The sequence below is a fragment of the Otolemur garnettii genome, unplaced genomic scaffold (assembly GCF_000181295.1).
Source record: "Otolemur garnettii isolate 467f Iridium unplaced genomic scaffold, OtoGar3 scaffold00224, whole genome shotgun sequence".
Taxonomy (NCBI): Eukaryota; Metazoa; Chordata; class Mammalia; order Primates; family Galagidae; genus Otolemur; species Otolemur garnettii.
This window is the reverse complement of record NW_003852619.1, coordinates 632,549-648,610: the sequence shown is the minus strand read 5'-3', so window position 1 is coordinate 648,610 and position 16,062 is coordinate 632,549. Positions and strand designations below refer to the sequence as shown.

The 16,062-nt window shown below is 41.2% G+C and overlaps 2 protein-coding genes across 3 annotated transcripts in view; both read right to left on the bottom strand.

The window, feature by feature from the left end:
• Window positions 1-835, bottom strand: part of SH2D1A (SH2 domain containing 1A) — a 26,155-nt gene extending 25,320 nt beyond the window's left edge. Inside the window, exon 1 of one of the 2 annotated variants that reach the window (XM_012812798.1) lies at window positions 619-835. In XM_012812798.1, coding sequence (XP_012668252.1) covers window positions 619-755 — 137 coding nt within the window. In that variant the 5' untranslated portion in view covers window positions 756-835. The remainder of the gene's footprint in view (window positions 1-618) is intronic. The other variant, XM_003801897.2, reaches the window with a different exon arrangement.
• A 14,784-nt stretch (window positions 836-15,619) lies between these two features.
• The window catches only part of TEX13C (TEX13 family member C), a 2,427-nt gene continuing 1,984 nt past the window's right edge, over window positions 15,620-16,062 (bottom strand). Inside the window, exon 2 of the mRNA XM_023508118.1 lies at window positions 15,620-16,050. Coding sequence (XP_023363886.1) covers window positions 15,620-16,050 — 431 coding nt within the window. The remainder of the gene's footprint in view (window positions 16,051-16,062) is intronic.

Here is a 16,062-nt window from a genome sequence, read left to right as displayed (position 1 = left end):
GAGAGGTTTTCACTCACACACATCCACCTCTCAGCACCCTGACCTAACTGGTGTTGCATTCTTAAAGTAATGGACTTTGTTTCTTAATCTGCCGCCTCTCACTGAATTTGATGTTCTTCCTTTGGGATGACACTTCCAAACCTGTTTAAAGAGAGGGTTTTCCTTCTCTCAGGAGCTGACAGTGTCAAGTCTGGCCAATCCACCATCCCAGGACTCTACCTTTCTGGCCTCTAGTAGGGGTCAAAACAAAAGTCCAGAGCTCGGGTCTCTCTTGGAGCTAAGGTCAATTCTAGGTCGTGTTTCCCCAACCTAGACAGCATTCCCTGCAGCTGCCAAATATAGGCCCTGGCCAAGCCCTGCTGGAAAGCAGGAGGCCCGGGGAATGAAATCCCCAGTGAGGGATGTAGGCCAAAATGTGGTCCACCATGGCCCTGGGCTGGAGCCGAGGAAAGTTGTGGCCGTGGAGTGGCCCATGGACAAGGCCTCAGTGAGCTCCTGCCCCCCACGCCCCTGCCCATCGTGGCTCTGGCCCCAGCCCAAGCCACGGGACCCACTGCCCGCACCCTCAGCAGGCCCAGGTTCAGCGCGGAGCTGGGCGACCGGCCGCGACGTACTCACAGGACACACAGGCAGTACACGCCTGGGACGCTCTCGCTGTCCCTCAGCAGATAGCTGCCATCCAGCCCCGTGGCAAGCAGGAGCTTCTCCCCAGTCTCCCTGCTGATTTTGCCATGATACACAGTCACCGCGTCCATGGCCAGACGGACTCCTGGGCGGGCTGAGGCTGGGGATGGAAACAGGGAACCAACACAGCTGCAGCAGCCCGGCCCCAGGCAGCCACCTGACTCGCAATACACGCAGATGTGCAAAATAGAAAGAAGCACCCGAACAACAGGATGTTGTCTACCTGCCTTAAAACCTCCTGTTCACACTTCAATTAAAACCAGCTCAGCAATTTAGCAGCTTGATTCTACTAAACTTGCCACAGGGTTCGATCTCCTGCTCCCCAACACAAGGGTTCATACGGAGAGGGGAGACGCCTTGGAAGGAGGACCTCACAAGATTTGGGCCGTAGTGCCAACACAGACCCTTGCACATAGACACGAATGCTTGCTAATGCTTCTGTTCTTGCAGTTTTCTCAGGGGCCACCAGGGATGACTTAGCTTAACTAGTCCCCACAGGGGTTGATGATAGAGGCAAGTCGTAAGGCAGTCTGTCAGTATTTGGGCCCATCATGTGGGGCAGAAACATAGAGACAAAATGAAAGGATCAAAAGCCCTGAGAACACTGAAACTATCAATACTGTCAGTGTGCAATCGCTGCTGAACGTGGCCGCGAGGCTCCTCCAGAGTCGGAGATAGTAGGTGAACAACAAATTCTAGGAAAGTTTTTCTTCTCCCTCCTCCTCCAACCTCATGTCTTGAGCAATCTTGGTCCTAAGCAAATACTGTCCCCACCCCCCCACATACATCTCATCCAAGATATAAAAGTGCTGGTTGAGATACAAAAATCACAACGTATGTCCAAAGATGTCCCAGATTTCTCTCTTTAATGGGCCTTTGATGAATGAATCATTTAATTGGTGCTCTATCTTTATACGGATTTCTATGTTCCCTTTGATGTACAGGGCCCCTCTTAGGTATTTTTGGTGATAATATCCATTTTAAATCATTTTGCAAATGTTGAAAATTGTGCTGTAAGTTTTATTCTCTGCTGTTTCTGGCAAATGTTTTTCTTCAAATGATGCTAAACAGCCATTGAAAAAAAAACCTGTCACTAATTTTTTTTAAACCTTTCAACCATCATTTCCTTCTCTGAAACAAATCACTGCTTCTTTTTCAAAAAGTGCTAGGTAGGTAGCATTTCCCCAAAGCTTCCTTCATGCTCACTATAGTAAGACTTTGTTTAATGCCTGGAGCTGAGCAATCGTATACATGTACCTCTGGATTATGTAAATTAAAATTGGAATTTAATAGCTGAAGCTATGTTGTTTGTTGTATGCCCTCCACAGCTTCAGTGCCTAGATCCCTGAGAATATGGCAAGGCTGAGAGCTCGATAGGGAGAACAATATTTAAATCCTCACATGTCCTCCAAATGGATGGGATGCACGGAGCTGCCTTGCACCAAAGGCAGATATTTGTTCTCTATCTACTAGGGTTAATAACAATCCTCTAAGATTTCAGTGGCAGCTGGTAGCCCCTCTCTTTCTGGATTGAAGAGTGACCAGCCTTAGCAGCTACAGTGAAAACGTAAGCCTCCTACAATCATTTTCAACACCAGAAAAAAATTTGTAAAACACTCAAGTTGATGTTTGGGAATGGATTGGGGGGCAGGGAGGCAAGATTATGTCATCATCTTCCTAGCTCACATGTTTTTGATCAACTCCATCTCCCACTCCTTTTCATGCTTTAGATGAGGAAAGAAATTAATCTGATACATGAATGCCTAACTCCATTATTAACACCTTGAGAAGGATCCTAGTCTGTCCTGAACTCTCTGTATTTTGAGCAAATGGCTAGCCCAGAGAAATTAATCACAAAAGCTCAAATATGAAAGGAGCAGAGAGGCAAATGGGATCCCCTTACATCAGGCCACATGGGCAATAGCCCACCAATGAGGTAAACTGTGAGAACATTCAGTATCACATAGGTAAAAACCAAACCTAACCTTTCTTGTCTCTGAACAACTCTGAGCAAATCATCCACAAGCTGAGGAACAGAGCAGCCTGGATCTGACAGCCCAAGCGTACCATGCATTCTTCTTTTCTCTCTCTGTTTTGTTCTGTGTTGCTAAAATAGCACACCTGTCAAAGCAGCCAGGTACGACAGGGTTCAGTACAACTAAAATCACATTAGAAAAAAGGAACAGATAAATTATAAGGTAATAGTACAACTCTCACATCCAGTACCTCATTGTCATCTCACAAGCAAGCTGACAGCCGAGCCAGCCCACTGGTGCAATGTTGATGAAAAATACTGACATCTTCACTCTAGCGCGATACCAGTACTAAAGCTGATTTTAGCGAATTCAAACCTTGACACTGAGCTTCAAGCATAGAGAACAGAAGAACTGAAATGGCTCTTTCTCCTCTTTCTTCCCATATACACAAGAGAAGAAAGGAGAAAAAACTAAAGAAGAGAGTAATGGAAATAACGGAGGAGCCAATAGAGAAAGAGCTAAGGAGAATGGGCCCCCGAGTACAAGTATAATCCACTTAGGAGAATTATTTTCTTGTTTATTATCTCCCTCCACTAGAATGTCAGATCTATGATGGCAGGATTCGGGTCCTTTCTTCACCCCCGTGTCGTCATATTCTCAGTGCATGGCAGGTGGTACACACTACCTATGTTTGTTAAGAGTTTGAATGAATAAATGAAATTCATGCTTTCAAGAAAAAAAAAAGAAAAATACCAAAATGGTCTTTTATACACACACACACACACACACACAAAAAAGAAATATATTGGTTCTGCATGCCTCTAGCTCATCTTTGAAGTGGCAAGATGAGTTGCAAAGACCACTAGTCCAGTAATTATGAGAGTCAAACTATATATCATGTTTTGCCACCAAATCACTTCCTCTCTCTGGGCCTCATTTTCTCCATCTGTCAAATGAAGTTGAACAAGATGATCCACAAGGTCACTTCTAGCTTTAACTTTTTACAGTGCTATAAACAAAAGCCAAATGCATTTTAGAAAAAAAACAGATGGGAAATGGATTGAGCTCATTTATGTGTAAAAAGCAAGATCTGCTTTCTCACGTCGCACTCAATAGGGGGGGGGAATTTTTGTTCCTGTTGTTTTAAAATAACCCCAGAAGGAAAAATCACAAGATGAAGGAAGAGAACGTCACTGTTTCAAGAAAACTTCAACATGTTAGAGTATAGATGTCATTTAAATCAAATATAAAAGCATTGAAAGTTAGAAAAACTGTCACCCAGGGTTGAAAGTGTCTTCTTATCTAAACTTGTCACCTCCTCAAAGAGCAGAATGACAGTTACCAGAGGCTGGGCAAGGTAGTAGGGGTGGGGAGAAATGAAGTGAGGATAGTTCGTGGGTGCAAAAATATAGTTAGATAATTAAATAGGATGAGCAATATTTGATAGCACAATAAAGTGACTATAAACACCTTAGAGTACACTAAAAATAACTAGACGAATAAGATTGGAATGTTCCTAACACAATGAAATGATAAATGTCCGAGGTGATGGATTACCCTGATTTGATTCACATTTGTATGCCTGTTTCAAATTATCACATGTATCCTATAAAGATAAACAACTATTATGTACCCATAGTGATGAAAAATAATATATATATATTAAAAATTTAAAAATAAACTTATCACCTCCTAAGGTCTCTAAGAGGTGACAGAATTTTGCATCTGGACACCCTGTCTGAGGTGCTAATTGTCTTCATTTCAAATTCCCTAGCTATTCTCAAGCTGAGGTAGATTAAAAGAATTCTGCCAAGGGTGGTCAGTTTTATAGAGCGGATCTGACATTTGAAAATCTTTTTCTCTAACCTTTCAAAACTAACTTTGTTCTTCCACTAGCTCATCTATAGGTGTGAATTCTCCTGTGGCAGTGTTATAATATTGTCACCTGCGGTGAGTTTACACATTCTCTTAGCACTTACTAAAATTCACTTCCTTTACAAAAATGAGAAAAGAAAAAAAAATTTTAATGTCTGTTTTTTTTTAAAAGGAGCACCTCTTTTTGATAAGATCTGCATTTACCTAGGAAGCTAATTTTTCTAAATGCCCTTTTGTAAGTGAAAAGAGTTGTTGTGCTTATTTAAGCCTGTTTTAAATATATTTAGTATTTCAACCAACATTTATGAGCATCTACAGTAGGCCAGACATTACAGTAGTTAGTTTAGAAAGAAAAAAGCTCATAGTCTAGTGAAGCAGACAGACTAGCAAACAATCGCAATTTACTTGATAAGAGCTGAGATGGGGGAAAGGATGGGGCTTTAGGGGCATAAAAGCCTCACATCTAACTCAGTTTATATGCTAAACCAGCACAATCTATTCAACAGGGCAAGTTCTTTATCTTTCTGTTTTCTATGTACAATTGCTTTACTTGTCCTAATTTTACCTCCTTCATGACTCAAAGGAAGCCCCCTACTTCTAGTTGAAATTCTGCCTGGTTCTGAGATTTTATTCTTGGAATAATAGCAGTAGCTAATACTTGTTAACTGTATACTACATTCCACGCATCCTGCTCAGCACGTTGAATATATTATCTCAGTTTTTTATATCAACAGCCCTATAATGCAAATACTTTTATCCCCATTTTACCGACAAAGAAGCCAACTCAAGGTGGCCCAAGTGTTCAAGGTCAGGCCCAGGATTTTAACAGAGGCCACTGATTGCAGAGCCTGTACATTTCACCCACTATCCTCTTCTGCCTCCCAAAATTGTAAGGTCACTGCCCTGGACTGCCCAGAATTCAGTCTCCTACTAGCAACAGTAATTGGACTTCTAGAATGTTCTTCCTATACTTCAAGTGTCAACTGGCCCCATGCCCTGACTCATAGTGTGTTTATTTCTCGCTGTATTCCTTATCAGATCAAATACACCGTTGGAGCCTGGGCATCTTTGCCTACTATATCTTTGAAGCATCTTCAGAGTGAAGGTCTGTTTCCTAGACTCGCAGGTCTGGAATCTAGATCATCAGCTTATTCATATAAAGTAACAGAACAGTGTGTACTTTGGAGTTTGTTTGTTTTGTTTCATTTTTAAAGTGATCTAGGCATTTCCTTTTTTTTTTTTTTGAGACAGAGTCTCACTATATCACCCTAAGTAAGGTGCCGTGGTGTCACAGCTCACAGCAACCTCAAACTCTTAGGCTTAAGTGATTCTCCTGCCTCAGACTCCCAAGTAGCTGGGACCACAGGTGCCTGCCACAATGCCTGGCTATTTTCGTCATTGCAGTTGTCATTGTTGTTTAGCAGGCCCAGGCCAGGTTCGAACCCGCCAGCCTGTGTGTATGTGGTTGGCACCCTACCCACTGAGCAACGGGCACCGCCCTGATCTGGGTATTTCTATGCTGAAAAGACATGGGTACCCAGAGACAGTCTTCTAGCCCAATTCTCCTTTTGTCCCTTTTCTAGACCAAATGGAGGCCATTCCACACCAGTTTTGACCTTTTTCTATGAGGATAAATGGGATGGCATATGTGCAGTGTTCCTATAATCTAACAGATACTCAAGATTTTCCCCCTACTGGCCTGTGACAGGGATGATATCAGATTTTTCTTATTATACTCAAATTTTAATATAGTACCTGGCCCCTAATTAGCTCCCTTTTTCTTCTCTCCTCTTTCCTTTTATAGAGGGAACCCTCTGCAGAGAACATAGCCTCTAATTTGGCTCAAGGAGTATATCATTTTTGACATTGACTTCTTTCACATTCACCATTTACCAATGTCTGCCTTGTGGTCTGCCTCACTTTGGTTTATAGAAACAACACTTCGCATGCCACAGCTTGGCACCTGACAAACAAATAAATCATCATGGAGCTCTTTTGGCCCCATCAACTAGTTGCCTTTGGATTGTGACTGAATCTTCTTTCTTCCCCCCTTTACCCTAGGAGGGGGGCTCTCAGGGTAAGATATCAGAACAAAAAAAACTACTTCTTTGTAAATGAGGCTTCAGTTTTTCATCTAAAATATCTGTTCTATTTGTTGAAAGCTCAATAATAAAATTCTACCACTGGAGCTTAATTGAAAAGATTAAAGCCCAAGATACTGTTCTTTTGTCTATATATTTTTGCCTGATCATTTTTTAAGAAACCTCTGATGTGGCTCAGCACCTGTAGCATAGTAGTTATGGCGCCAGCCACATACACTGAGGCTGGTGGGTTCGAACCCAGCCTGGGCCAGCTGAAACAGCGACAACTGCCAACAACAACAAAAAAAATAGCCGAGCCTTGTGACGGGTGCTTGTAGTCCCAGCTACTTGGGAGGCTGAGGCAGGAGAATTCCTTAAGCTAGGGGTCCTCAAACTTTTTAAACAGGGGGCCAGTTCACTGTCCCTCAGACCGTTGGAGGGCCAGACTGCAGGCCCCGCGTCGAGTCAGCTGCTAAGCAGGACAGGCAGCAGTGGCAAAAACACCCGGCAGGCTGGATAAATGTCCTAGGTGGGTCGCATTTGGCCCATGGGCCGTAGTTTGAAGACGCCTGGCTTAAACCCAAGAGTTTGAGGTTGCTGTGAGCTGTGATGCCACAGCACTCTAATGGGGGTGATACAGTGAGACTCTGTCTCAAAAAAACAAACAAAAAAAAAGAAACCTTATGACCACTGTGTTCTATACATCACAAACACCAAAATGTAATAAATGTGTGTACTATAAACATGTCCCTATGCAACTCTGTAAATACAAATGAAATATTATCACCCAGCAAACAAAACAGCTAATGGTAGATTTCTAAATGCATTTAGTAATTACATATACAACATTGGCATTATTTTTCTCTCCCATCTCAGTGATAAATATTTCATGATGAAAATGCTAGAATCATTGATCACCAGGGAGTTCAATAGTGTGAGTCTTTTACAAAGCAGGTCATAAATGTTCTGAAGTTTCAAAACTGTCTAGACACTATCAGGAATTATAGTGATGAAGGTTTGAAATTTTCAATACTTTCTCCATCTTTTTCTTTCCTGGAACCTATATGGCTCACCAAAATTATCAAAATAAATATATATCAAGCAAAAAATAAATGAGATTATATCTAAAACTTTTACTCACAAAATCCTCAGAGAACTCTTTGTTATCATTTTATAAACACTGGGGTATGGTTGAATTCTGCCGACCACAAAAGTAATCATAAGTTTCTGCCTTGTGTGCAATTATTTCTGTAAATGTACTACAGAATAAAGAATAAAACCTAAAATGGCAGATATAAACATAAAAAACAAAGAGCTAGAGAATGCTTGAAATGAAGCTGTAATATTGAATATAATTTTGAAGTTTTAAAAAAGCTAATTTTCCTAGCAACTTTTTCATTGACTGAAGGTACAATTTGAAACTGTGTTGGTATCATGGGAGCTTTACAACCTCAAATGGTACATACTGAACTTGGACATCTCTAAAATCCTTTAGCATTTATTTGCATTTAACATGTATTAAAACTACTAGCTTTCTACAGAGGTTGTTCCTAACTGTGTTTCCAAAGTTCATAGAATTTTAAGAAGGTAGTATTGATTGATCCTGAGGGGTTGTATTACAAAGAGCCTAATAAAATGGTCCATTTGCCAGTGATTAGGCTGCATGTAATAATAATAATGGCAATAATAATAGAATTCATTGAATACTCACAAAAATCCTTAACAGTAATGGTAAGTGACTGCCTTTAATTTGAATTCTATCAACTTAGTATGAAGGAACTTTGTAGTTACATAGGATTTCTTAATTTTAAATGAACAAATAATTATTTATTAATTGATATGGTTTGCTATATAGAGAGAATCTTTCAAAAATTGACATTTACAGGCCAAAAATACAATGGAACAATCAATGAAAAGGCTGAGTACAGGGCAGCGCCTATGGCTCTGTGAGTAGGGCACTGGCCCCATATACGGAGGGTGGCGGGTTCGAACCCGGCTCCAGCCAAACTGCAATAAAAAAATAGCCAGGCATTGTGACAGGCACCTGTAGTCCCAGCTACTGGGAAGCTGAGGCAAGAGAAAAGGCTGAGTACAGTTTGACAAACATTTACCTTATTTCTTCTAATAGTATAGGAGGTCATTGAGGATAATAACAATCACTTCCACAGAGTAGGACAAGACGCTCAACTCACAATTCTGTTCTGCACTTGATCTTAGCCAAAAGGCTGAGAAGCAATAACAACTCTGTTCTGAATGCATGCTGTTTATTTATCTGTAAAGTAACAAAAGAATAAGGTGATCAGATGTCCCGCTTTTGGTGGGACAGTCCCGATTTTTAACAATTTGTCCCGCATCCCGTGGCATTTTTTAAAAGTCCCAATTTTTGGAAAGAATGCATGACAAGCTAGGGAACAGCAGGAGAATGGGAAGGGAATATACAGTTTTTGGCTGCTGAAAAAGTTAATGTAACTCCATTTAGGAATGAAGAGGTTAATGTAACTTCATTTGGAAATGAAAAGGCTAATGTAAACTCCCTACTCCCCTCCTGGGCAAGGTATCAGAAGGAGATTGGCTCTCTCCCTTGCTTCTAGGCAAGGGCAATTAGCTCAGAAGGAGCCAAACTGTCTGGAACAAACAAGTAGCCCCCCCCCCACAGAGTAAGGTGACCAGACGTCCAGCTTTTGGTGGGAAAGACCCGATTTTTAACAATTTGTCCTGTGTCCTGTGGTGTTTTAAAAAAGCCCCGATTTTTGGAAAGAATGCATGACAAGCTAGGGAACACGAGAGAACAGGAAGGGAATATAGGGTTTTTGGCTGCCATGTGGCTATTTCACCAGAATATGCATTTTATATTATTTTTGTTAATTTTATAATGTTAAACTTTAATAATAACAAATAATTGTTGAGAACTGATTTAGAACTGCTTATCAAAGTTTGCATTGTTGTCAGCCCCCCCCCCCATGGTGTCCCACTTTACCAATGTCAAAATCTGGTCACCTTACAAAAGAAGCAAGAGATTCCTAGTAGCATTGCTTACCTCTAAAATTGACACTCAGGATGATATGGTACTTCTCCATAATTACTTTATGCCCTAGAGAAGTTAGGTGAGATGGGCCAGAATATGACCTACTGAGTAGAGTAATTCTTAGGTCCATTGAAGAGAATGCGTCCAACAGTGAACCAAAAAGGGGGCTATAATTAAAGAATTCTACTAGGTCTCCTGGGGTTATTGACATCCAGTGCAGCAATACTTCCTATGCCTATTTCACTGTGTTTCTGAACACTTTGCTTAAATGCCAAAAAATAAACAGTATAGTCAACAAGAAAATCTGTTCAACAGCAACCTCATAAGGTCACAGGGTGGGGCTGTTTAGTATCTTAAATGTCTATGAGGTCTAGTGCCAGTGGATATACTCATATATCATGTGCCAGAAACTAGGAAACCACTCAAGAGTGCTATTTAGTGCCTCTACCACATAAGAAGCCACTACCTTTGGGCATTGAAGACTTTATAAAGCACATAAGTAAATTATGTACTTCTTTACCACCATGTCATAGATTTTAGCACAAACATTTTGAGGTTTTTTTGAGACAGGGTCTCACTATGTTGCCCTTGGTAGAGTGCTGTGGTATCATAGCTCACAGCAACCTCAAACTCTTGGGCTTAAGTGATTCTCTTGCCTCAGCCTCCCAAGTAGCTGGGATTACAGGCTCCCACCACATCACCTGGCTATTTTTTTGTTGCAGTTGTCATTGTTGATTTTAGCTGGCCCAGGCTGGGTTCGAACCCGCCAGCCTCAATGTATGTGGCCAATGCCCTACCCACAGAGCTACAGGCACTGCCCAGCACAAGGATTTAAGAAACATAATTCTCTTTTCTGCTTTACAATGTGAGCCTAAAATTTTCAAAGGCTCCTTTTTCCCTCCTTCCTCACAGAAAAATTTATATACGTGCTGTATGTTGGACTTTTACAGCTAGCACCTTATCCATGTAAAACAAAAACTGAGTAATTCAGAAAGACGTTAGATAAACAGTCAAGATACGTTTTACCTTAGTATGAAACCCAGGTATAAATTTTCCTAAAGCTAGTCTGTTGAATCAAACACAAGTCAGTCCCACTGGCTAAATTACTGGCTTTTTTTTTTTTTTTCAGTTTTGGTGGCTAAGATAATAAATGGCCATACTCATTGGTAGCCTAGGGGTCACAAACCCTGAAACTTGTGATTCTAAAAGAGCAGCACCATGATCACCAGACTGCCACTATGCCTCAAAGTCTCTCTTTCACAAGTCACTTATTTCATTAGGCTTTAAAATGATGAACCCTGGGCAGCACCTGTGGCTCAAAGGAGTAGGGCACTGGCCCCATATACCGGAGGTGGCAGGTTCAAACCCAGCCCCAGCTAAAAACTGCAAAAAAAAAAAAAAAGATGAACCCTGTTAACATGCAAGTACTATATTTTTATAATATATTATTTAGTACAAGTAAAAGGTTAGGGCATTGTTATTGTACAAATGTTGGAACCAGTAAAATTTCATTTTAAAGTTAGATTTCATTGATTCCCAAATGTGGGTATTATCACATCTGGAAAAACAGGAGCAAAAGTAGCCACTGAAAAAAGTATGAGTGCCTATTGTACCTTAAAGTCACAAAAAGAAGTAAGGTGTTTAGAGTACTTGGCACATCGTAAGTACTCAATGGTAGCTTTTGCTATTATTACTAATCCCTTACACTCATTCGCACAACATCCATAGCAGCACCCTGAGGGGAGGGAAAGGGAATTAACATTTGCTGGGGTTCAGAGTTCAGTAACTTGCTTGAGCTCATGCAGCTAGTAATATAGGAATTATCTGAACACTGGTTTCTCTGGCTTCAATGCCCAGGTTCATGCCACAGAAACCTGCTGACTTTTCATGCATGTACCCCATCCAGTAGAAGGTAGTGATTTGGTAGCCTCAATGATTCAAGTTATTTTGAGAAAGATTATCCCTGAAAGACTGTATAATCATATCAAAACATACAAAAGCTATTCGCAGGGTGAGTCTGTTTTCATAAAGGCCTAAAAGCATGCCAACAGGCTGAGCACAGTGGCTCACACCTGTAATCCCAGCACTCTGGGAGGCTGAGGCATGTGCATTGCCTGAGGTCAGGAGTTAGAGAACAGCCTGAGCCAGAGCAAGACCCCATCTCTAAAAATAGCCAGGCGTTGTGCCAGGTGTCTGTAGTCCCAGCTACTTGGGAGGCTGAGGCAAGAGGATCACTTGAGCCCAAGAATTTGAGGTTGCTGTGAGCTATGATGCCATGGCCCTCTACCAAGGGTGACAAAGTGAGACTTTCTCAAAAAGATAAAAAGCATGCAATAAACAGCAGAGTTCATTTTGCAGCCATAAAAGCAGCAACGATAGTAAAATCTAGAATTACCTGCCAGTATATGAAAAGGGATTAGGCTGGAAAATTCCCAAGTATCATCTATGCCCCATCTTCCCAAAGTTCCAAGGGGCTATCAGCACATAGATCACAAACCCAGCCCCTAATCCAGAAAACTAGCTTTGGGTTTGATACCCTTGATGGAGCCCTTCCTCTCCAGGGCTCCCTTCCTAAGTAATCAAGGCTCTGCCAGAAATCATGACTCTGAGGGAAGTGAAAATGCTAGCGGGCAGGGCCACTTTTATTTCTGACCCTACACCAAGCAAGTGGCTGGCCTCCATTCCCCTCCACCTCATGGAACATTTGTCTTCTGAGAAGACAGTCCAGAGCCTGGCTGCTTTCCAGAATCCCTAAGGACCTTGATAGTATTATATACAATGTGGGAGGGTACAGTGCCTTGGAAGGCAGAAACGCAGGAGGGAAATTTCTGCTCATGGGACATCAGGGGACCTCAAGGAGAGAGGGTCTCAGGGAAATGGCTTCTTTATACACAGAGGGAAGCTGGACCCCAGGCATTAGGGCTCCTAGCCTAGGGAGAAACATCCCGCCTTTCCTCACCCCTCATGTCCCACCGGCCCTGGAGCAGAAGATGTACCCACTCTCAAGGGACCACCACACAGACTTAGTGAGGGTAGAAGCAACAGTCGCCATGGATTGAAGGCCCCCACAAAGGTGCCCTTAATTCTTGGGTAATTCATCAGACAAGGAGTGACCTACCAACAGTGAAAGAGATGGACTATTCCTTCATCTTAGTGGGATGGAGGGAGATACAGATTTAGGTTGCTGTCCTAAGCAAACCTGCCCCAAGTTACACAATACACAGAAGACACAGCAGTAAAGTGCACACTGTTTATTTTAAGTTTGGAACAGAAAGCCCCTGACAAAGATTGAGCTTGGTGAACTGGGTGGGATTTCCTGGGAGAACTCAAGGACAAGTTTAACTCAGACTGGTGGTGGATCTAACTTCCCACCCCTGGGCTCCACTCTGGCTCCCTCTTTGCCTTGCACCAGCTGCTTTGGGGAAGTGGAGCCTGCAGAGAACATACCATGAGAAAAAGAAGGGATCTGAGGCATCCTCCAGAGTTCTAACTCCATCCAATTCTATTTTTAACCCATTTAACCCTCCCAAGAGAAACACTATTCATACCTCAGTGGGCCAGATATCTATCCTTGGAATCCATTTTGTTCCCTCAACTGTTGACTAGAAAGGGATGTGGGATAGGGGAAACCCAAGGCTGAGGCCTGGAGCATGTTTCTAACACTCCTTCAAGTGTTGTCTCTTCTCAAGGCACCCCAGAGGTCTTCCAGGCAGGCTGGTGGGAACCCAGAAAATAGCTATCCCTTTCAAGGGAGGAAATCAGCAGAACATCGGAACAACCTTGCCTGTACTATATGAGGGTGCTTTCCTGAACTTTGCTACCGCTCATTATCTCACCTAGGATGAATGAGATGAGCAGTTTGGTTACCTAATACCTTTCAAAAAAATCTCTCTCCTGTTGCCTCCCCACAAATGTAAAAATGGATCTGGATGTTACTTAACTGAATTACCCAAGGCCACAACACACGCAAGGCAAAGAGGATACCTCTGATCTAATCTGTATCCCAAATTATGTTCTCTCCTGTTTTCTAACCAAACTCACTAGAAAGAAAAAAGAAAAAAATAGGGGAGGTTGGCTGGAGGGAAGGTAATCAGGGAGACCACATCTATGGGGCATTTTGCAAGGGTACATGTCAAATCTATTAAGTATAGAGTATAACAATTAAGTGAGGTGAAGGTTACATTAACCAGTTTGATATAAGCATTCTAAATTGTATATAAAATCAGCACATTGTATCCCATAAATGCATTAATGTGTATAGCTATTATTTAACAAAAATAAAATAAAAGGTTAGTAAATAAAAGTATACATACGTACATGTTTTAAGCTAAACGAACATGTATATGTTTGAAGCTAATACATAATAATGCACATATACATGCACATTATTAATAAATAAATATGAATGACTATGTTTAAAAAAATAAAATAAAAAACAAAAAATTAAATAAAATTCCGTATACTAGGGGTATTCACAATTAAATGCAATTGTGTCTAATACTAAAAGTGCAATTCTTACAACTATGTCTGTTTTAAAAATACAAGTTTGGGAAGCATATTTTCTAGTAACTCCCTTTGAGATTTCAAATTCAATGAAGAGAAAAAAAGAAGGAAAAAACCTCACCAAAAAGAATTGTGTGTGCACCAGATAACATATAAGTCTATCTCCTAACACATATAATATTTACCTAATGAATTACATGAATATTTATCTAATTACAATACTTATCTAATGAATTATATGAAATTATCAAAGTTGCTATCACCTATAACATTAAACATTACAATCCCCCAAACTCTTCCAAGTTAATTCTTTGTCTTAATGAAAAATTCAATCTTAACAAAACTATTTTACTCTCCCCTTTTCTCCTAAGGCAGTGGTTCTCAACCTTCCTAATGTCGAGATCCTTTAATACTGTTCTTCATGTTGTGGTGACCCCCAACCATAAAATTATTTTCGTTGCTACTTCATAACTGTAGTTTGCTACTGTTATGAATCATGATGTGTTTTCCCATGGTCTTAGGCAACCCCTGTGAAAGGGTCGTTGGACCCTTAAAGGGGTCACAACCCACAGGTTGAGAACCACTGCCCTAAGGAGTCCCAAAGCATCTTTTCTTCCCTGACTTCCTCTTCCAATTCTTGGCTTCAGCTGGTAGGGGTCTTGCTGAGTGCAGGTCCTCTGGGAGATCTTCTAGTGGGACAAGTTCAACTTCTTCAGCAACCAGCAAGTTTTGGTGGGGCCAAGACACAAAAACAAAACCTGACCTAGAAAACTTACAGAAAGCAAACATGAATACTGCAGTAGTTTCCAAAGAAGAGCAGCATTGTCAATGAAAAATGTATTCCTAAAATTTAACACAGCTTACAACTCTAAAATAATATGACTGCTCCCAGCCAAATACATGGCATTTTTAGGAAAATGAGGTTAATAAATGTCTTAACACAATAATTAAGGGAGGTAAAAGTTATGTTAACAAGTTTGATGTAAGCATTCCAAATTGTGTATAAAACCAGCACATTATACGCCATAAATGCATTAATGTATAGGATTGAATTTAAAAAATAATTTTTTTAATTTCTATGGAAAAAAATAAAAAATTAAAATAAAAAAAGAAAAAGAAAACAAAAGAGACTCAAGAAGAGGCTTCATGACTTCAGCTTCTCCAGGGTGTCGATCGATCAGCATCAGCCATCCGGAATCCACCACCTGCAAAACTGAAAAGCAATTAGAAATCCCCTAAAGAGTGATTGTGATACTTAAAAGTAGTCCCTCTTTGTTCAAGTAAATGAATAAAAAAGTAAATACATACAATCATAAAAAGTTGTTAATTTGAGAAATAGGATAATGGATTGCTTAATTTTCTCTATGATAATTTTGGTCCAAATTTTCTGTGAAATAACTAAGTTACTTTTTGATCAAAAGGGAGTCTTAGGAAATTGGTTTCTCTTTGGGGTGTTTCCAGTCTTACTTACCTTCCTAAAATGAGTGAGTGTGTCCTGGGTCACTGCCTCCACTCTCAAACGGCGCACAGACTTTCTTGCATTTATAGCAGATTTTGCGCCATGAAAAATTCACAGCTTTACACCGGGGACAGCCCCAATTCATTGGACTGTAGGCTGGGACAGGCTCCTCCTGTTGCTGGGATTCTGAGCCTCTTGTTCCTTTTGCTTGTTCGGCCTTCTGCCCTTGAGGCATCTGCTTCTTTGGACTTGCTCCTACACCATGGCGCCAGCTATCCTCAAGGGGAGACTCCTGGGGTCTCTTTGATCTTTCTTCTAGGTTGTGGCTCCTGTTAAGCTCAAGGGGGGCCATTTCCTGGGCATTACCTGGATTCTCTTCCTGACCACTCTCGGTTTCATCTGCTTGGCTACTCTCTGAATCGTCTTCCTGGCCACTCTCTGAATCGTCTTCCTGGCCAC